This window comes from Hyperolius riggenbachi, chromosome 8 (genome assembly GCF_040937935.1).
Source record: "Hyperolius riggenbachi isolate aHypRig1 chromosome 8, aHypRig1.pri, whole genome shotgun sequence".
Taxonomy (NCBI): domain Eukaryota; kingdom Metazoa; phylum Chordata; class Amphibia; order Anura; family Hyperoliidae; genus Hyperolius; species Hyperolius riggenbachi.
This window is the reverse complement of record NC_090653.1, coordinates 178,718,936-178,741,120: the sequence shown is the minus strand read 5'-3', so window position 1 is coordinate 178,741,120 and position 22,185 is coordinate 178,718,936. Positions and strand designations below refer to the sequence as shown.

Genomic DNA, 22,185 nt, shown 5'->3' with positions numbered 1-22,185 from the left:
TCAGCTCCATAGAATAGACTGTGTAGGTATGGCTCTCATACTACATGGAAGGGGGTAAAATTGGTCTGTGATCTTTCATTTTCCAAAGACTATGGTCTGATGTGTGTATGCACCAGGGATGCTCGGATGTGCCTCATCCACGAATTCGGAAATCCGCGTGGTTGCAAAAAAAAATCCGCATTCGGCCCTGCCGCATGCGAAATTTTCGTCCGCGTCCACGCAACCACGCGGATTTTTTCCCGTGAATGGCGTAATCACGCGCGGATTCACGCCCGGAGGCGGATTTTCTTTTAACGTTAATAACAAAGCCCCCATACATGCTACAGTCCCCCAAATAGCATGGATTATCGAGGTGATAAGGGGCAACATAACTTCAACATAAAAAATTCCCCAAAACATTTTTTTTCTAGAGAAAATGGATGTTAAAGTGAAATCAACACTTTAAATGGGGCTATTAATTGGTAATAAGTGGTTTTAAAAGGGGATATACGCGTTAAGCAGTCAAAGAGGTGAAGGCGAGTTCCAATGGCTTTTGGCGGCGAAGGTACCGCTGGAGGAGGATGAGTGGCTGACGGCAAAAAGGCTCCAGAGAGGTTTTTGTAATTTTTTTTTTGTTTTTTTTGCAGCAATTAGCAATGACATCGCAGCAGAGTTGTCAGTGGACACGGGCAGTGTGAACGCAGAGTGCAGTGGTGGTAGCGACTGAGTCAGGAGAAGGACTATGCGGGCGGTCAGTTCAGCAGCACAGAAGGACCACGGCAACATACTGGTGGTAGTAGTAGCAGCACAGCGTCATAGTGCTGGCCAAAAAATTAAATGCACCCGGCGACCTGGGCAGTGTGAACGCAGAGTGTAGTAGCGACTGAGTCAGGAGGACAAAGCGGGCGGTCATTTCAGCAGCAGCAGCACAGTAGTAGTAGCACAGCGTCATAGTGCTGGCCAAAAAATTAAATGCACCCGGCGACCCGGGCAGTGTGCACGCAGAGTGTAGTAGCGACTGAGTCAGGAGGACAAAGCGGGCGGTCAGTTCAGCAGCAGCAGCACAGTAGTAGTAGCACAGCGTCATAGTGCTGGCCAAAAAATTAAATGCACCCGGCGACCCGGGCAGTGTGAACGCAGAGTGTAGTAGCGACTGAGTCAGGAGGACAAAGCGGGCGGTCAGTTCAGCAGCTCAGAAGGAGGACCATGGCAACTTACTGGTAGTAGTACCATAACACCAAAAAAATTAACCAAGGTAGGCACTAGGCAGGTAGTAAATGTCTTTATAAAGGCAGGCATAGTTAACAACAGCACATGCAGCAGCCACTTCATGTCCCCCTGTGTCCGACAATAGGGGCCAGGAACTCACCTTCCACCCAAGCCTGGTTGATTTTCAGGAAGGTGAGTTTGTCCACAGAGGCGTGGGAGAGCCGAGAGCGCTTCTCTGTGACCACGCCACCGGCCGCACTAAAGCATCTCTCTGAGAGGACACTGGAAGGAGGGCAGGATAGGAGTTCCAGGGCGTACTGGGAAAGCTCGCTCCAGATGTCCAGTCTCTTGACCCAGTACTCCAAGGGGTCCACGGGGCTGTCGGTGTCATTGAGCCCGCTGGATGACCCCATATAGTCAGACACCATGGTGGTCAGTCGTTGCTTGTGCTGGTTGGTGGTGGATGCTGTGGCGGGCACCTCTGTTCTGGGCTGCTGCACTGCATACAGGCTCTTGCTTAGGCTCTTCAGGTCTCCAGGGCGCCAGTTGCTGCTGCTGCTGCTGGTGGTTGTTGTTGTGCTGCTAGTGGCAATGGCAGGCACCTCTTGCTGGCTTGGCAGAGCAGTTACAGTGGGGGTGGAAGGCTGGGGGAATGCTTCCAGTAGTCTGCGCACAAGGGCCTCCTTCAACTCCCTTGTGCGTTGCTCGGTGGTGGATGGCGTCATTAAGTCTCCCAGCTTCCCCTTCAGACGGGGATCAAGCATCAAGGTAATCCAGATGTCCTCCCTTGAACGCATCTGGATCACCCGGGGGTCCCTGCGAAGGCAGCGCAACATGTGCACAGCCATGGGAAACAAGTGGGCCCTGCCAGCAAGATCTTCCTCGTCCTCGCCATTGTCCCATAACGCATGCCTGTCCTCTTCCTGTGCCATGTCGTTGTCCTCCTCAAACCGCCATCCACGTACAACGCCTGCTGCACTCTGCTCCTTCTCCTCCTCCTCATTCAGGTTAGGGACCTCCAACTCTTCCACTACCTGCTGTGAGCCCTCTTCTGAGCTGGACTGTGCTGCCATCTGCTCCTGTTCTTCCAACTGCCTCAGGGCTTCATCCCCACGCTCAATTAAATTGTCCATTGCCTGCTCCAGTAGACAAACCAAGGGCACCCACTGGCACACAGAGGCCCGCTCCTCACTGACCATCTTGGTTGCCTCCAGGAAGGGACTCAGCACCAGGCATACTTGCTGCATCAGTGTCCACTGAGTGGCAGTAATCATGGGGACTTGCTGGTTGCTGGGGACACTTGGGTCTAGCATGTAGGCCCTAAGAGCCAGCCTGTGCTGACACAGCCGCTCCAACATGGCCAGAGTCGAATTCCAGCGAACTGGCATGTCGATGATCATCCGGTGTTGTGGCCTTCCATACTGCTGCTGTAAGGTGGACAAGAGTGCAGAGGCAGTGGCTGACAGGCGGAAAAAGCGTACCACCGCCCGGGCATCTTGCAGCAGGTCGCTCATTCCCTCGTAGGTGCGCAGGAAGCGCTGCACCACAAGATTGAGCACGTGGGCCAAGCAGGGGATGTGCTGGAGGTTTCCCTGCTGCACTGCTGCCACCAGGTTGGCCCCGTTATCGGCTGCCACATACCCCACTTCCAGGCCTCTGGGGGTCAGCCACCTCCGCTCCTGCTTCCTGAGGGTGGCCAGGACGTTGGTGGCCGTAAGCCTCTCCTTCCCCAGGGTCACCAATGTTAAAAGGGCTTGGCAGTGCCGAGGCTTGGCGCTGCTGCTGCCGAGGCGGGCTTGCTTTCCGGGTGCTGAGGGAGTGTCGTGACAGGACCCTTCTGCATCCCCCCTGATCCCGCGTGGTGGCACCACTAGCTGGGCTGATGCGCTCTTGTCCTCCCTCCCTTCCATCAGTGTCACCCAGTGGGCCGTAAAGGACAGGTAGCGACCTGTCCCAAATCTGCTACTCCACGAGTCCATGGTCACGTGGACCCGCTTGCCCACAGAGTAGTCCAGGGAACGGGCCACGTTTTCCACCGCAAACTTGTGGAGTGCTGGGATCGCGCTCCTGCTGAAATAGTGGCGACTGGGGACTTGCCACTCGGGGATGCCAAATTGGAGCAGCGTCCGCATGGCGCTCCCCTCCTGCACCAGGGAGTAGGGAAGCAGCTGTGATGCCATGGCCCGGGCCAGCAAGCCATTTAGTTTGCGGATCCGCCTGTGGCTTGGAGGCAGAGGCTTGGTCAGACCCTGAAAGGTGTCGCTCAGCAGGGTCTGACGACGCTGGGATGCAGGGGAGACAGAGGAGAGAGACGAACACTGGCTGCCAGCCTCAATGTCTGTGTCCTGAGCAGCCGAGGTGGAAGAGCGCTTGCATGCTACTACTGCTGCTGCTGTGGGGGATTCACGACCCTGAGGGAGGGAGGATGCTGCTGCGCTGGTGGGCCTTCTGCTCTCAGGAACCCCTGCCAGCAGTGCCTGCTTCCTCTTAAAGTCCGCATACTCACGGCAGTGGCGGCTTCTCAGGTGGTCCTGGAGGGATGAGGTACCCATCTTGCTCAGACTTTTCCCACGGCTCAATCTTTTGCTGCATAACCTGCACACCGCATACCTTTTGTCATCAGTACATTCCTCAAAGCAATCCCACACTGGTGACTTTAATTTACTGCGGCCCCCACTAGCAGAGGGTGCAGCGGAGCAATGTGTGGTAGTAGTTGCCGGGGGTTGCATGGTGGTGGTGCCGGCTGAAGCAGTGTCCTGTCTACTTCCTCCACGCCCACTGCTGCCGATGCCCCTGCCCCTGCCTGACATATGGCGATATCCTTACCTAGGCCGAGGTGACTCGTCATCCTGCTCTGACCATTCTTCCACGGACTCAGCAGGCTGCACATAGTTAGGGTCCACAACGTCGTCATCATCAGCAGCATCATCATAATCCAGCTCTTCCTCTGACTCCCCTGCCTCCTCTTCTGTCCCTACATCCCCAGACACAGACCCCTCTTCTTCATCACCAGAACTCAACAACGCTTGTGATTGTGGCCCGATCTCAATCTCTGCCACATCAGTCCCCAGTAAGTCCTGAGCTTCTTGCATCAGCAGGTTCCCAGATGCCGGACTGAGGGACAGAACGCTGTCATCCTGGGAGGGCTGCTGACCAGTGGGTGCTGGGGTGGATGTCACAACAAGCGTGGGATGTTGGCTGCTGCTGCTGCTACTGCTTGGAGTGGTGCTCACAGTAGAGGTCTGAGAGGAAGTCATGATGTCCATGAGTACGTCAGGTTCCATTTGCTCAACCACCACACGGGGACCAGAAACTTTAAAATATTTGGACAATGGCGTCCGCTGACTCGGCCCAGGCTTTGCTGCCCCCTTTTCTGCTGCATCACGACCACGTACAGCTGGGCGTCCTCTCCCTGGACGTGGAGCAGTCCCAAAAGTGGCTGAGGCAATTGAACTCCCTTTCCTCTCACCCCGCGAAACCCTGCCAGACATGTTGCTAGTAATGAATCACTGGATGCAGTGGGCACAGTACAAGGTCACTGAAGGATGCAGTGGGCACAGTACAAGGTCACTGAAGGATGCAGTGGCCACAGTACAAGGTCACTAAAGGATGCAGTGGGCACAGCAGTGGGCACTGGATATACAACTAGGTCACTGAAGGATGCAGTGGCCACAGTACAAGGTCACTTAAGGATGCAGTGGGCACAGCAGTGGGCACTGGATATACAACTAGGTCACTGAAGGATGCAGTGGGCACAGTACAAGGTCACTGAAGGATGCAGTGGGCACAGTACAAGGTCACTGAAGGATGCAGTGGGCACAGTACAAGGTCACTGAAGGATGCAGTGGGCACAGCAGTGGGCACTGGATATACAACTAGGTCACTGAAGGATGCAGTGGGCACAATACAAGGTCACTGAAGGATGCAGTGGCCACAGTACAAGGTCACTGAAGGATGCAGTGGGCACAGCAGTGGGCACTGGATATACAACTAGGTCACTGAAGGATGCAGTGGGCACAGTACAAGGTCACTGAAGGATGCAGTGGCCACAGTACAAGGTCACTGAAGGATGCAGTGGGCACAGCAGTGGGCACTGGATATACAACTAGGTCACTGAAGGATGCAGTGGGCACAGTACAAGGTCACTGAAGGATGCAGTGGGCACAGTACAAGGTCACTGAAGGATGCAGTGGGAACAATACAAGGTCACTGAAGGATGCAGTGGGCACAGCAGTGGGCACTGGATATACAACTAGGTCACTGAAGGATGCAGTGGCCACAGTACAAGGTCACTGAAGGATGCAGTGGGCACAGCAGTGGCCACTGGATATACAACTAGGTCACTGAAGGATGCAGTGGCCACAGTACAAGGTCACTGAAGGATGCAGTGGGCACAGCAGTGGGCAATGGATATACAACTAGGTCACTGAAGGATGCAGTGGGCACACAAGGATGTCACACTGTGTAATGAGATGCTCATATGCCAGCGAGCGAGCGAGCAGTGGGCACTGGGCACGGCACAAGGTCACTGACAGAATGAATGAACAGCGCTGGCAGAGAGTGGCGGCGCCGGCGGTGTGACTGGCTGCCTGCAAATAGTACAAGTGTATAACTGTCACTGGAATATACAAGTGAACACTGCAGCTGCACTAACCTGCCTGCCTGCACTCTACACACACAGATAATCCCCACTCACACTACACTGCAGCACTGAACCTGCCTGCACAGCACTACACACAGTTAAATAATCACTAGACTCCCACACTCCCACTACACTACACTGACTACAACTAACTACAGCAATCACTCACTGACTAGCTAACTGTGTACAGTATAAGAGCAGTGTTAGCAAAAAAAAACGCTTTGTTTTTAACACAATAAATGCACTTGCTCAAACAACAATGGCCTGGAGATAATCCTCTCAGCACCACAGTCTAACAAGGACAGAGCTTTTCCATCATGGCCGCCGCTTTATATTCAGGAGGGGAGGGCATAGCTCCCCTCCTGTGATTGGTTGCTAGGGCCTGGCTGGGGCACTCTGATTGGCCTGCAATGTGTCACTTCCGCATAGTTTGACTTTCCGCAAACCACGACTTCAGCACCGGGTTTCACGAGCGTGAATGCGGATTTCTGTCCGCATTCACGCGAAGCCGAAGTAGATTTTCGTGGTTGAAAATCTATTCACGGATTTTCGTGTCCGAGGCGGAATGCGTCAAAATGGTCGTGAATCCATGCGTAAGCGTGATCACGACCTGGCGGTGAGCAGAACTGGTATGCAGCCTTAGAATAATGTGATCCATTACTACGCAGAAGTCTGAACAGGCCCATACAATGGTATGGGCAGTGAGATAACATACAGAATTATTTTGCAACACAACAGGCGTATTGTGAAAGCAACCGAATATCTTCTTTCACTCCCTGACAATTACCAATAACTACGCAATAACTTTCACAAAAAATACTTGGGACATTTCATACAACCACCTTTTGCTGTTATCCATGTTTTTTCAAAAAAAAAAAAAAAGAAAAAAAAAAAAAGCCAGTATAAAAGAGACCTAATAAACACAAATTTGCAAAGTTGGATGGATGGATAGATAGATGGATAAACAGACTAATAGATACAGGTGCATGAACAATCACTTTATAGAAGATATACTTTCAGTACTGTACGTATAGCACACCACTAGTTTATAGTGTTGCACAATCAAATGGCTTGCAAGGCATGCCATTTTATACTGCCATGCCACCTGAATGGTTTTTCTATGTTCTGGTAATCAGAAAGAGGCAATTTTATATTGGAAACTGAGCTTTGGGGTTTATCACACTGCAGGAAAACTACGTTATGTGAAGGAAGGAAACATAGGGCGGGGGGAAACAATAGTTATGGAGAGACGGTTAATAAAATAGCTAGTTCCTGCTCTCTTCCTCTCCTCCCCCTCCTTGCTCTGTGTAACTGAAATATCACTCCAGCTGCACTGAGAAGGGAGTATTTTTCAGAAGACTACACTAAATACATACAGAAAATAGACTTTCTTTTTTATATTTTCCATTTCTTTGTCTATTCAGGACTTGCAAGATTTATAAGGTCATTGGATATTTGAAAATGGCTAAAATTATGGCAATAACGTGGGATGATAATGGCTGGACAGCACTGTGTGGTGTTTACTGGAGTACATAGTGCTTCATATGTGACTAAGAAGCAATTATCTTATCATTTATCTTAAACGTCAGCATCCCCTTTATTTCAGATTGGATTTTATATCTACTTTTTGTTCTTTCTCTTTTCTTCTCTCCCTTACACTGAGAGATGCTCCTACTATGACTGTATTGATTTGAGCAGCTTTTGTTTCTGCCACAATTCTCCTTGTGGTAACCTATATTTGGAAGTTAAACCAATTCAAAGGAAAATCTGTGGGCAAAATGTTGCATGGGAATACATGGAGTTTGTAAAGTCTGCAATTCTTTTGGATTAAATAAACATCTTAAGGAATGGATAAAGTATTAACAACACTCTCACGTGGCAAAGGTAAGAGGCTCCCCTTTAACATAAAAAACAGTTATTTCATATTGGAGTTAAATGTAATTTTTCTGGTGCAGTGGCGTAACTAAGGAGCTTGGGGCCCTGGTGCGAGTTTTACTTGAGGCCCCAAGCACTTTATTGATATGGAGCCTCGAAACATACCAAGGACAGCTGCAGTGTCAGAGAGGTGTATTTAGAGTAAGGGAACAGTCTGTTAATGAATTGACCACTAGTATATATAGAGGTGTTAATGACAAGCACAGCAATGCAAAGCTAATAAGATGGATGAAGGATGGCCCCTCTGGCCCAAGAGCCCCAATGTGGTTTCAACCTGTGCATCCCTATTGCTGCAACACTGTTCTGGTGACTGGCTAAAGCTATTTCTGGAGTCATCCTTTATTTTCATGCCATTCAATTATAGATGAGCATAAACTTTAATTGCAGCACACTCGTTTTTATCTTGAGAGTGCTTTCCATTATGCTCATGTTGTAGTGTGGTTGTTATGCAATGCATATAGTGTGAACTTAAAGAGTAACTGTTAGCATTAAAATACACAATTAGTTCTACATTGCAGGCTGATATATTAGTAAAAAGGATGTTAATCAGGCAATGGAAAAGTTTAAAATCATTCTTACTTTTTTTTATGTACAGTTTCTCTCTCTATGTCCCCAGGCTCTAAGAGCGTACGCACGGCCGCAGAAGAGAATTGACTGATGCCTCTGTCACTCACTTCTCTGCTCTTTGATTGGCCGCCTCGGTCTCCCCTTCTCTCCGTGGTCCAGCCGCTGTAAGAGCGCAGTGAGGGACTGCCACTGTCATCTGCCCCCCTCCTCCAGTAGCATGTCCGCACCCCCACCCCCCTTTCTCCTGAAAGTGGGGAATAATTTAATTGGAGAAGATGGAAAAAAATGCTTTATTGTATGGTCACACCGCAGTGGTAAAGCATACCTCCCAACTTTTTGAGATGAGAAAAAGGGACACTTAAGCCACGCCCCTGCCACACCCCAGGCCACGCCCTCACCACGCCTCTAGTCACACATACCATAAAGATTTCATAAGAAAAATATGTTGTTTTATAATTCAAACCACACTGGTCCTTTCTATCCTGGTTCATTTTACTTCATAGTAACATTTTAAAATTAGTATTATATCAATTTGAAGGATGGGAATAAAGTTTAGAGTCAATCAAACACATTTTTAGTATAGAAATATATATATTTACATAGAAAGAGGGACAAATGAGGGTGAAAGAGGGACTGTCCCTCCAAAAAAGGAACAGTTGGGAGCTATGGTATATGTAGTCAGGTGTATATGTCCCCAGTATATGTAGCCAGAGGTATATGTCCCCATTATATGTAGGCAGGGGTATATGTCCCAGTATATGTAGCCAGAGATATTTGTCCCCAGTATATGTAGGCAGGGATATATATCCCCAGAATATGTAGCCAGGGGCATATGAATGTCCCAAGTATATGTAGCCAGGGGTATATGTCCCCAGAATATGTAGCCAGGGGTATATGAATGTCCCCAGTATATGTAGCCAGGAGTATATGAATGTTCCCAGTATATGTAGCCAGGGTTATATGTCCCCAGTATATGTAGCCAGGGTTATATGTCCCCAGTATATGTAGCCAGGGTTATATGTCCCCAGTATATGTAGCCAGGGTTATATGTCCCCAGTATATGTAGCCAGGGTTATATGTCCCCAGTATATGTAGCCAGGGGTATATGTCCCCAGTATATGTAGCCAGGGGTATATGTCCCCAGTATATGTAGCCAGGGGTATATGTCCCCAGTATATGTAGCCAGGGGTATATGTCCCCAGTATATGTAGCCAGGGGTATATGAATGTCCCCAGTATATGTAGCCAGGGGTATTGGGCAGAAAAGGAAAGAAAAGATCGAGGCACCAGCCGTTTCCAACAGGAAGTAGGAAGCCGGCCGCTGGAACGGTATGTAAACTAAACACCCGCTGGCCGCTGCGCACGATCGCTTCATTTTATGATGGGGACTCACGAGGGGGGCCATGATGGAGAGGGAGGGAGGGAGGAAGGAGTGATGTCCGCTCTGCTCCCCGCCGCATTAGTACACTGTTTTGCGGCTGGTGCCTCGATCTTTTCTTTCTCTCCTCACGCCTCACCTCTGCCTGCTGGGATACAAGGGGGGGTATCCCGGGACAGCGGGACCCCTCCCCCAACCCGTGACCGTCCCGCCGAATCCGGGCAGTTGGGGACCCTGGGTAAAGTGTGGTGCAGCCTTTCGTGACTGTATAAAGTGTGAGTGTGAAAGGGGCCTAAGCTTCGTACGCACACACATTAGACCATAGTCATGGAGAAAGATCATGGAAGGACGGATCGCCCATTATTAGTAGGAAAAAAACCGATTATTAAAAGTTACCCCCAGTCATCCTGTTCAAATGTCCCCATAAAGTCGTTCACAGTAATGCTGCAACAGATTGGGACAGCACTGCCCCATGTTGTGCTTACACTGTGTTGGGTAGAGTGAATCATGGAGTCAATGAAAAGTATGCTTCAGCCTTACCGTTGACATGCACATTTAACGTTAACGCACTGAAGGCAGTGTGTTACTCTACTGCAACCCTTTATACTGCAAAGCTCCCGCTGTGAATGTTACACAGGTGGTGCATTGTATTGCAGTAAGTCATTGCACTGAACTGCAGAAAACCGCTGTGAGGGCTGGTGCACACCGAGCGGGTTGTTTGGCGTTTTTGCAGCCGCTTGCGCTTGGTTAATGTATTTCAATGGGGTGGGTCACACCAGAGCAGGAGGCGTTTTGCTGAAACGCATACTCCCAGGATGAGACATTTTTTGGATTGCGGAGGCGTTTCTGCCTCCAATGTAAAGTATAGGAAAAACGCAAACAGCTCTGAAAAACGCCAGTTCAGAGCGGTTTTGCAGGCGTTTTTGTTACAGAAGCTGTTCAGTAACAGCTTTACTGTAACAATATACGAAATCTACTACACCAAAAGCGCCTCCCAAAACCGCAAAATGCTAGGTGAAATGCTACAGAAAAATAAGAAAAAGCGTTTCAAAATCTGCTAGCATTTTGCGGATCTGCTAGCGGGTTTTGGTGTGCACCAGGCCTAAATGTGGTCTTGGGGTGCATTCACACTACTGTATATCAAATGCATTGAAGAATGTTGCAGAATAATTTTGCATTTCAACTCACAGCTTATAATTGTATAGGCATATTCACATCTCTGAATTGTAACTGATCGTGTCAGGCAGATCATAATTGTTTGTTTTCATTTGTGTTTGCTGCATAGGAAGACTTGAATGCGTTTTTCACAAGCAGAAAAGGAAAATAACTGACAGCAGTGCAGCACTGTGTGCATTTTCTCTATCTATTACATTAGCTCCTGTAAAAAAAACGCACATTGTCATACAGACACACATGGAGGTCGATTCTCAAAAGCGTGATAACTGCTATCACAGCAGTTATCACGTGCTCTGCCGCTCTCATTGCTTATCACGTGAACTATCGCTGTTTGCATGATAAGCAATGCGAGCGGCAGAGCGTTTTGAAAATCTACCTCATGGTGTGCAGAAACCGCATACAGAAAAATGCACACAAAAAACTGACAGATAAGTGTGAATGCTGCCTTAATTCTAAGGCCTGTTTCGGATGGGCAGCTGATGGATCAGTTGCTCTCCTGCACTGGCTTGCTAAGTATGGGCACTGGACAGGTGCCCTCCCCATAGAGTCACATCTTAGCATGGCTGCAGCAGTGCTCAGACACAATATGTGGTTTTCTGCTGCTGGATAATGCCACCACATGTCAGTGCTTGACACGTGTGGTGTTACAACTGCTGCCATTTGGCTTTATTTAAATATACACCGAATGGCTTTTGTGGACCACAGCCGGGAGGCTGAACTGTCCAACAAACGTACAATTCAGTCTTCCGTCTGAACGAAGCCTAACTTGCTGCTTTGAATTAACATGGAGGCTTTATTCACAATTTGCGCGTTGCATAACGCATGCGTTATGAGTGTGAACTGCAATGGAGACTTGGCTTTTAACCACTTGGTGTGGACACGGCGGCAGCCCCAGGACCGCCTAACGGCAATCGGCGTGTAGTCCTGGTGGTGAAGTTTGCAGGGGATCGTGCGCACCGATACACGCACATCCCCGCTTGAATGATGGAGCTCTGCCCCGCCATCAGTCTCTCATCGGCGATTGGTGAGCCATTAATTACTTTTCTCCTATGTTGCTGATGCTGGCAAGCCTCCCTGCTCACCATACCCTTTTTTTGGCAGTTGGACGGTGCACCTGTACCCAGGGCCGGGCCGAGGCATAGGCTGGAGAGGCTCCAGCCTCAGGGTGCAGTGTAGGAGGGGGCGCACAATTCATTCAGCTGTCATTCCTAATTGTGTTTGAAGCAGAAAGAAATAAGAAAAGGGAATACATAGCAGTGACTGCAAGCCAGATAACTAGATATTAAGTTGTTGGGGAGGTTGTGGGCCCTGTGGCCCTCTTAGTCTAATAGCAATCTGTGTGTGACAGCTGGGGTGGCAGGGATGGAGGGGCGCACTTTGGTGTTTCAGCCTTGGGTGCTGGAGGACCTTGTCCCAGCTCTGCCTGTACCTGAAAATTCCCCAAGAGGAGATGGGCTACTCCAAAACCTGTCAGTTCTGTCAGATTTTTACTACTTAATGTAAGTGACAGCAACATAGGAGAAAAGTAATGTATGGCTCGTTTTACTCTGGGAGAAACACACGTCTTATGTGTATATGTCTACATATATTTTACATTTTAAGATGTTTCGCGACAGTGGTCCTTTAATCCAAAGAGGTGATAACAACATTATACTGTATTTTCATTTACATTCCTTTGTCAGTTACAATTAGTAAACATAAGCAGCAGTGCTGCACACATAGTAGAAGCTGAGATGCGATCACTAGATAAATTGTAATATATAAGTACAGCAGCTTTGCAATAAAATGCAATGGCAGCTTTCAGAGCAGATGAACTTGTAATTTGTAGACAGACAATAGTACCTGTGCATAAAAGCAAATATGTAGAGATGTCGCGAACGTCAAATTTTGGGTTCGGGGACACCGAACTCGAACTTCTATAAAAATTCGAGTTTGGGCGAACCACCATAGACTTCAATGAGCAGGTGAATTTTAAAACTTACAGGGAGTCTTTCTCTTTCAAGGGGTCCAACACCTGGACTGTGGCATGCCAGAGGGGGATCCATGCCAAAAGTCACACCAAAAATTACGTAGTTGACACAGAGTCGGGTTTTAATCAGTGAAGGGCAGACAGTACATTTCTAAATTTGTGGAATAAAGGGCTGCTTTTAAATGTCCAAAGTGGTAATGTAAGAGTTATGTCTGATTCACACCGACAGACCAAACTCAGTGTTTAATGCACTGCAAACAACCACAAAGGCCTCGATTCATAAAGCATTTCCGCATGAGGAAATGCAGAAAGCCGCTCGCTTTACCGACCACACAGCAAAATATGTATTCATAAAGGCTTTTTCCGCATGAAAAGCCGACATCCACGAGCAGAGTGATCAATCACCGCCTTGCGCGGTGATTATCACAGCAAAAGTAACAAATGTCAATTCATAAAGATTAGAGGTAGCGGTATGCGGACGGGTATTACCGCTACCTCTGATGTGGCGAGAAGCGTGCGGAATCCGTTGCAGTGAATGGGACAGACCTCCCAAGCAGCTGCAGAGAGAACACCGCACGGAGGGATTCCGCCTGCTTCTCCGGCTTCCGCATGTCTCCCGACAGCCTAACGCCTGCCTACAGCGGAGTATCTCCGCACGCCTGTCAGAACAGGCAACATTTTTATGAATTACCACCCTGAAGGCGGAAATACGGACAGCGGTGTTTCCCCGCTCCACTTTCCCCGCTCGCAGGCACTTTTATGAATCGAGGCCTAAGAGTTAATAGCTGACACACTCAGGACTTAAATGTTAGTCCTCTTGGCGGCAATCTTTGTGTAGTGGTCGTCCTGGTAATGTGAGCACATTGGCAAGAGTCCAGTCGATGGTGGTTTTCCAGCTCCTATGGTCGGGCTGAGGTTGGTCAATGACAGTAAAGTGACCCAGAATAAACTGATTCTGCAGTTTCTGATTCTGATTAGGCCCAGTTTTGGCCTAGTATTGCCTGAGGTGACCATAAAAAACGGTTTTGTCAAAACTTATCCAGCCGATCAAATTTGGTCTGTCCACAATGAAGCAATGACCATATCATCTTGGGTGTGCCCCCAACACGCTCATATTATTATTATTATTATTATTATTATATACTGTAGGTCATTGCTTTATTGTGATACACAAGCCCTTTCACCACAACAAGGTAACGATCACGAAGGGGAATTTACATCATGTACATGCCTTTTTTTTGGTTGTTGCCAGAGGCCAGAAAAATTAGACATGTAGAATAAGTCACATGCTAGAAACATTTGGATTTGTAGCAGCGGCCTTAAAAATCCAGGACTAACCTGGACCCGTCACCCTTGTTTGTGGTGGCGGAGAAACCATGTGGCGTGCAGAGATGATATACAGCTGTGTAGGGACTGACTTACATGTCTTCAGGCAGGCAGTAACCCCCCAGGATCCATGCCTCATTCATTTTAATGATGGTCAGGTAGTCAACACTTTTTTGACCTAGGCGACTTCTCTTTCTGACTTCTGATAGTTTGGTAACAGTTCCGCCACTTTGTGCTTATACCGAGGATCTAGTAGTGTTGCCACCCAGTACAGGTCATTCCGCTTGAGCCTTTTTATACGGGGGTCCCTCAACAGGCAGGACATCATGAAAGACCCCATCTGCACAAGGATGGATACCAAACTTGCCATCAACCCTTTCTCTTCCTCACTGATGTCACGGAAATTCTCCTCCTCCCCCAGCCACATACAATACAGGGATACCCAAAAGGTGACCACAAGCCCCATGGGACGCCTGCTGCAGTTGTACTTCCACCTCCTCTTCAAAGCCACCTTCCTCCTCTGACTCTGCTTCCTCAGATGACTCCTCCCTCTGTGTTGCTGCAGGTACAGCAGGTGTCGATGACAAGTCTGGTTCTGGTGGTGGTGCCCACAGCTCTTCCTCTTCCTGGTCACGCTCCTCTACGGCCTGATCCAGCACTCTTCGCAGGGCACACTCCAGGATGAAAGTGTATGGGATCAGGTCGCTGATGGTGCCTTCACTGCGACTCGCCAGGTATGTCACCTCCTCAAAAGGACGCATGAGCCTGCAGGCATTGCGCATGAGGGTCCACTAGCACCATACACATACAGATACTCATTTATGGCTTTCTCAGGTGGTCAAACATGAGCAGAATTGAATTCCAGCAAGTCGGGCTGTCGCAATTCAAGTGCCTCACTGGCAGGTTTTTTTGCCGCTGAGTATCTGCAAAGTGTGCCATGGTCGTGTAGGAATGCCTGAAATTGCCACACACCTTCCTGGACTGCTTGAGGACCTCCTGTAAGCCTGGATACTTACTGGATACTTAGACACACAGCGTTGTATGATAAGATTCAACACATGTGCCATGCAGGGCACATGTGTTAATTTTCCCAAATTCAATGTTGCCAACAGATTGCTTCCGTAGTCACACACAACTTTGCCGATCTCCAGTTGGTGTGGGGTCAGCCACTGATCCACCTGTTTGTTCAGAGTGGCCAGGAGTGCTTGTGACTCTCGGCTTGCAGGCCAGTCATGCCCAGGATGGCGTGACACCACCATACCTGGGATTTGGAATAGGTGCTGGGGGGGGGGGGTTAGTAGTAGTAGTAGTAGTAGTAGTAGTATGCTAGTAGTAGTAGTACTAGTCTACTACTAGTAGTATTTTACTACTACTACTACTATTACTACTACTACTAATAGTAGTCTAGTAGTAGAAGTTTACTAGTAGTAGTAGTCTACTACTACTAGTAGTCTAGTAGTAGTAGTAGTAGTCTACTAGTAGTAGTAGTAGTAGTAGTAGTAGTAGTAGTAGTAGTAGTAGTAGTAGTAGTCTACTACTAGTAGTAGTAGTAGTCTAGTAGTAGTAGTAGTAGTAGTAGTAGTAGTAGTCTACCACTATTAGTAGTAGTAGTAGTATACTACTGGATCTTCCCTTTTATAATACTATACTACTACTTCTACTACTACTGCTACACTACTAGTAATAGTGTAGTAGTAGTAATAGTGTAGTAGTAGTAGTAGTAGTCGTCTACTACTAGTAATAGTGTAGTAGTAGTCTACTACTAGTAATAGTGTAGTAGTAGTCTACTACTAGTAATAGTGTAGTAGTAGTAGTCTACTACTAGTAATAGTGTAGTAGTAGTAGTAGTCTACTACTAGTAATAGTGTAGTAGTAGTAGTAGTCTACTACTAGTAATAGTGTAGTAGTAGTAGTAGTCTACTACTAGTAATAGTGTAGTAGTAGTAGTAGTCTACTACTAGTAATAGTGTAGTAGTAGTAGTCTACTACTAGTAATAGTGTAGTAGTAGTAGTCTACTACTAGTAATAGTGTAGTAGTAGTAGTCTACTACTGGTAATAGTGTAGTAGTAGTAGTAGTCTACTACTAGTAATAGTGTAGTAGTAGTAGTAGTAGTCTACTACTAGTAATAGTGTAGTAGTAGTCTACTACTAGTAATAGTGTAGTAGTAGTAGTCTACTACTAGTAATAGTGTAGTAGTCTACTACTAGTAATAGTGTAGTAGTAGTAGTCTACTACTAGTAATAGTGTAGTAGTAGTAGTCTACTACTAGTAATAGTGTAGTAGTAGTAGTAGTCTACTACTAGTAATAGTGTAGTAGTAGTAGTCTACTACTAGTAATAGTGTAGTAGTAGTAGTCTACTACTAGTAATAGTGTAGTAGTAGTAGTAGTCTACTACTAGTAATAGTGTAGTAGTAGTAGTAGTCTACTACTAGTAATAGTGTAGTAGTAGTAGTCTACTACTAGTAATAGTGTTGTAGTAGTAGTAGTAGTAGTAGTAATCTACTAATACTACTACTACTAGTATATAAAAAAGGGGAGAACCGAGAGCCCAATATAGTGTAGTAAGTCAAGGCAATTGGTATAATGAAAAGGAGTAAGGTATATACTCACAAACCAGGGTTACCTCCAGGCAACCACTGTATAAGCAGGTGAGGAGATTAACCTGTCCCCACTCAGGATTAAAAAGTTGCTCTCTGTAGACGTGAGAAGAAAGGGGTATCCCTGTCCACCAAGGGTGGATATATACTATATTGTAAACTGAACAGAGGCGCCAAAAGGTTAAAAACAATATTTAAAATTGCTTAGGAGGCAGTGCTGGACTTGCCTCCCTCAAGCAGACACAAAAAAACTGTGTAGTTCAACAACAGTAAATTTATTGGTACACTCCAGGGTTTTTATACAACGCGTTTTGCAGGTCTATACCCGCTTCATCAGGCAATGGAGGTAGGCGTACACAGCATAATGTCAGAATCACACCTGGCGCCTTTGTCAAACAGTTGTAGTAGTCTACTAGTAGCAGTAGTAGTAGTCTAGGTGGCACTTCCCAGTCCCATTACACAGAGTTCTATAGCCCCCAGTAGAGATAATCACCTATGTGCACACTGCCCCAATGCACTCTACCTGTGCCACAGTTTTGGGCTCTGCTCTTGGTCCCTCTGTATCATGTCCCAAGTCACAGTGCTGGGAAGTGCCCTTGGTCCCTCTAAACAAGACGTGCTGCATAAAGTGGAGTTGGATGCTTTAGTATTGTCCTGAGGTGGGATCCCCCAACTGCTCCTCAGGGCTCCTGTGGGATGTGTGGCTGCATTGTAACAACTCGCCTGTCCTGGCGGCTGCTCCATCCGTGCTTCGCCCTCATCTCCACTGACTGCCTCTTTTTCATGACCCTGCGCAAGATATTTACACATAATATGCGCTGCATGAAGAAGAGGCAGGCAGTGGAGATGAGGACAGAGCACAGATGGAGCAGCCGCTGGGACAGGCGAATTGTTACAATGCAGCCACACATCCCACAGGAGCCCTGGAGCAGGAGCAGTGCATGTGGGGGAGGATTGGTAGGGGGCCCCAGGTTACTTTTGCTGCAGGGCCCCCTTGCTGCTTAAACCGGCCCTGCACAGAGAAATACAAAGGTGCTATCAGAATACAGTCTAACGTGATGCATTGGAGGTGCTATTGTGCCTGCAACTGAATGGGCGAACAGCAGCAGTAGTACTGTGCGCAGCTGTGTATAGGGGGTGAGTCGAACACGTCATGTGCTCGCGCCTGCCGTAGGCGTAAATAGCTGATATCCAGTGGGTACTGTCCGCCGGTGAAGCGTTCTGGCCATCTCTACAAATATGGCAACTGTATGTGTAATAAAAAGAAGGAGAGCACAGTTTTATTAAATGTTATGTCATGTTATGAGTTTTATCCCACTTTAAGTCGAAGCAGTTGGTTTTGGCACACTGCACTCAGCACCAGGCTCCGGACCAAGGCGCCCCATAGCAGCAATGTAATACAGCGTGGGACGCGTAAGGGTAATTTGGGGCTCCGGCAACTCTTGTCGCAACTTGAAGGGAGAACAGTATTTAACGCCACTGGGGAATTTTGCGGCAGCAGGAATAGCCATCATTCGGCTCTCCCGGTGCCCAGCTCACCAGGGACGCATGTATAAGCACTCACGTAGGTGGGTGGGTGCACAGTGAACGACAGGTAGGTATATGCAGTGGGTATTAAAATGTGCACCTGTCACACACAGATAGGTACCGGACAGGCACAGTTACACTGTGTGCGCTCACGTAGGTGGGTGGGAGCACAGTGAACAACAGGTAGGTATATGCAGTGGGTATTACAATGTGCACCTGTCACACACAGACAGGTACCGGACAGGCACAGTGACACTGCGTGCGCTCACGTAGGTGGGTGCACAGTGAACAACAGGTAGGTATATGCAGTGGGTATTACAATGTGCACCTGTCACGCACAGACAGGCACAGTGACACTGCGTGCGCTCACGTAGGTGGGTGGGTGCACAGTGAACAACAGGTAGGTATATGCAGTGGGTATTACAATGTGTACCTGTCACACACACAGGTAGTAGTCAGTGAATGTGCTGGGCCTGGAAGTGGCACACACAGTAGGAATTAGCAAGGATGTCTATGCAACACAAGTGTCAGTGGGACACACAAAAAATATAGATCACAAGAACAAGGCTAGCTCTCAAAAGAGCTGTTGTGGGGTGCTTTTTTAGCAATAAGAATCAGCAAGGAGCAAGCTTACAAGCCTACAAGAACCTCACTAAGCTTTCCCTATAAGAGTCTGCAGCAGCTATCCCTTCACTAATTACTGCAGGCACATGAGTGAGTGAAAAGCCTGACGCTGCCTGCCTTTTATAAGGGGTGGGTGGGGCTCCAGTAGGGAGTTGGAACAATTCTGGAGGCAGCAGCGGCGAAAAGTGTCGCCACCGCAGCTGCCTCCGTGCCGATGGCTGCTCCGTCCGTCCCGGCGTTTAGCATGCCGAGGACGGACGTGTCATGTGCCCATAAGGTCGTTGTCTCGCGCGGGCGTGCGCACAGACAGGACCTTTATGCTGGGAGGAGGCTCGTCAGCTGACCTGCTGGTCAGCTGACGTCAGAGGAGACTCACGGCGCCCCGGATTGGCTGGCGGCAGGGGGCGTGCCAGTGAGGTCTCCTCTGCTTCTTAAGCCTCCAGGCTTCATTCAGGCGGCATCTGCTGTCGTGAATACTAGTGTGTTAGCACTCAGACCTTAGACTAGTTCCGGTGTGTTTTGATCTGGGAGGAAACCAGGGATTTCACACAAGACTAGGACTATTGTTATATGGTATATTGTAGTGAGGTTCCTGTGGATGATAGAGGTGTATGCAGTGTTTGCGATACACATCTATCTATAGTTAGCTCATTGTTTGTATTATTGATCTCCTGTGTATGACTCTGGCTAAACTCTGACTCTGATCTCGCTTACTGATTCTGTACTTCTGCCTATCTGCCTTAAAGTTGCTGAACCTCTGCCTGATTACCGATTACTCTTCTGCCTTACGATTTCTGTACTGAAACTAACCTCTCTGTTGCCGAGCCTTGCCTGTCTGACCACTCTGTCCTCACCAGGGGACCTAGCCTCTAGTGAGGGATTCTTAGTATAGAATCACCTGCTCCTCAGGTATTCACTAGCCTGCAGTATTGTCTTAATCGCCTGCTCCTCAGGTGATCATTAGTTGCAGTATTGTTTGTAACACCTGCTCCTCAGGTGTCCTCTAGGCTGCAGTACACTCTTAATCACCTGCACCTCAGGTGATCACTAGGCTGCAGTACACTCTTAATCACCTGCTCCTCAGGTGATCACTAGGTTGCAGTACAGTCTGAATCACCCGCTCCTCGGGAGATTCTATCTCCACAGTATCTGCATTTCCAGCTTGCTGGGGTTTGTACGTACTGATAGGACCTCACCAGCCCCTCTGGTGAGGTCTCGCCAAACTATTAGTTACTGTTCTCTATTATAGTTTCTGTAACTGATATCACCTTGCCAGCTTCTCTGGGAAGGTATAGACAAGTTATACAGTTACCGCATCTGATAGTACGTAGCCATTCCCTCTGGAAGGTTTGGCCGTACTTATCAGTGCTCTCGCAGCTAGTGCCCACCGGCACCTCTGAAGGGGCCTAGCCTTTATTAGTTTCAGCTAGTGCCAGCCAGCACCTCTGAAGGGGCCTAGCCTTTATTAGTTTCAGCTAGTGCCAGCCAGCACCTCTGAAGGTACCTAGCCTTATTGGTTTCTGAGGCTCATCAGCTCCACTGATGAGCACTCGTTATTTATTTGTCAGTAGTCCCTAGCCAGCTCCCCTGGTAGGGACTAGTTAGCCTATTCTCTGTATTCTCTCTGTTGGTACCTTCTCCAGATCGCTGGGAAGGTATGTTCAAAGCAGTACAGTCGGTGTACTGATAGTGCCTTACCAGCCCCTCTGGTGAGGCCTTGCTAACTATTAAAGTTACGGTTGCACCAAGCACTACACTCCTATCATCCTTGAAGCTATACTGGTATTATTGGTGATTCTGCAGATCACACATAATCAGGTATAGCGTCTGCATTATTGGTGATTCTGCAGATCACCAAATAATCAGACATCTGAGTTGCAGCACCTAACCTTTACAGAAGTGTAGCCTAATTGGCTACAGTGTGCCTGCTGACTGTGAGGTAGAAGGTCAAAGTTGACCCTCATGATGCACTATGGGGGCGAACCGAACTTCTGGAAAAGTTTGCGGTTCTTCGTGATCGCGAACCCCGGAAGTTCGCCGGGAACCGTTCGCTGGCGAATCGTTCGGGGCATCTCTATTTGTCACATTGTTACAGGCTGAGTGCTGGAGATGCTATCAGCTTGCCTGTGTTTAAATTCAATTCCCTCTCCTCCTCCCCTCTGCCTCTGAAATCAATGGCTCTGTGAAAAGCTGTGGGTGAGGCTTGTTTAGTTTATAGGGAATTAGAGTATTAAAACAAAACAAAAAAAAAGTATTTGGCTTGAGGAATGCCCTATACACTATATGAAAGGAACACAATTATGCATTGAGTAAAAGTTTATCTCGGATCCACTTTAAGGGGGTCGAGGTATAGATCATTTTCTTGTGATAAGACATAATAAAGTTGTTAGGGAATAAAAGGGAGGAGCACTGACAGGTGAAAATTGCTCTGGTCCGTTAAGTTAAAAACCCTTGGGGGTGAACTGGTTAATTGACACGGAGTCTCCGTGTTACTTTGCAACTATCACACCACCAAACGACCCTGGGTTCGTCACCCATCATTGTGGATGTCCACAGAGCACAGCGTGATTTGCAAACCTATACACAGCTCCAGCTACCTTAGTAGCGCTGTTTTCACCGTCCCTGATGATTATATTGCTTGTTATGTCAATGTATATGTTCTCATACGTTATTTTTTTCTATCCTTATGTTGAAACTGATATTGCTGTAAAAACCCAATAAAAACCGTGTTACAAAAACAAAAGAACAAAAAAAAAAACTGCAAACCACATGAAAAATGCAAATGCAAAACACACACCGCCATGGGGAAGTCTATTAGGTTATAATTTGTGCACATGTTATCACTGAATCTAACACCCCCCTTTGCCTGTAGTGAAAGCCAGGTGTGTATTTTAGTCCAGTAGTTATTGGAGCTCTGCACATTATGGCAGGTGAGTCATTCAGGTATAGGTTCACCTCATACTGAAGCTATGTCTCCCCTGTAACGGTTGGGTGTTGCAGCTCAGATGTCTGATTATTTGGTGATCTGCAGAATCACCAATAATGCAGACGCTATACCTGATTTAAATACAAAAAAGAAAGTGCCATCACTCTACAGGTTATGAAAATAGAAAACGTTTATTGGTGGATAATGACACACATGGGAAACCCATAAAACCAATTAAAAGCTCCGGAGCACTCCCATATCAGACATGCCGCAATCACACTCACATATCACCAACCACACAGGGGTACCGGTACCCAACCTAGATGAC

The 22,185-nt window shown here is 47.7% G+C and overlaps 1 protein-coding gene across 2 annotated transcripts in view; it reads left to right on the top strand.

Moving 5' to 3' along the window:
* NHSL2 (NHS like 2) overlaps positions 1-22,185 on the top strand; it is a 593,959-nt gene that overhangs the window by 98,265 nt on the left and 473,509 nt on the right. Inside the window, exon 1 of one of the 2 annotated variants that reach the window (XM_068247788.1) lies at positions 7,172-7,714. The exons of the other annotated variant lie outside the window; for it this stretch is intronic. Within the exon in view, the coding sequence (XP_068103889.1) occupies positions 7,678-7,714 (37 nt within the window). The 5' untranslated portion in view covers positions 7,172-7,677. Of the gene's footprint in view, positions 1-7,171; positions 7,715-22,185 lie in introns of those variants that run through there. 2 annotated transcript variants of the gene reach the window in all.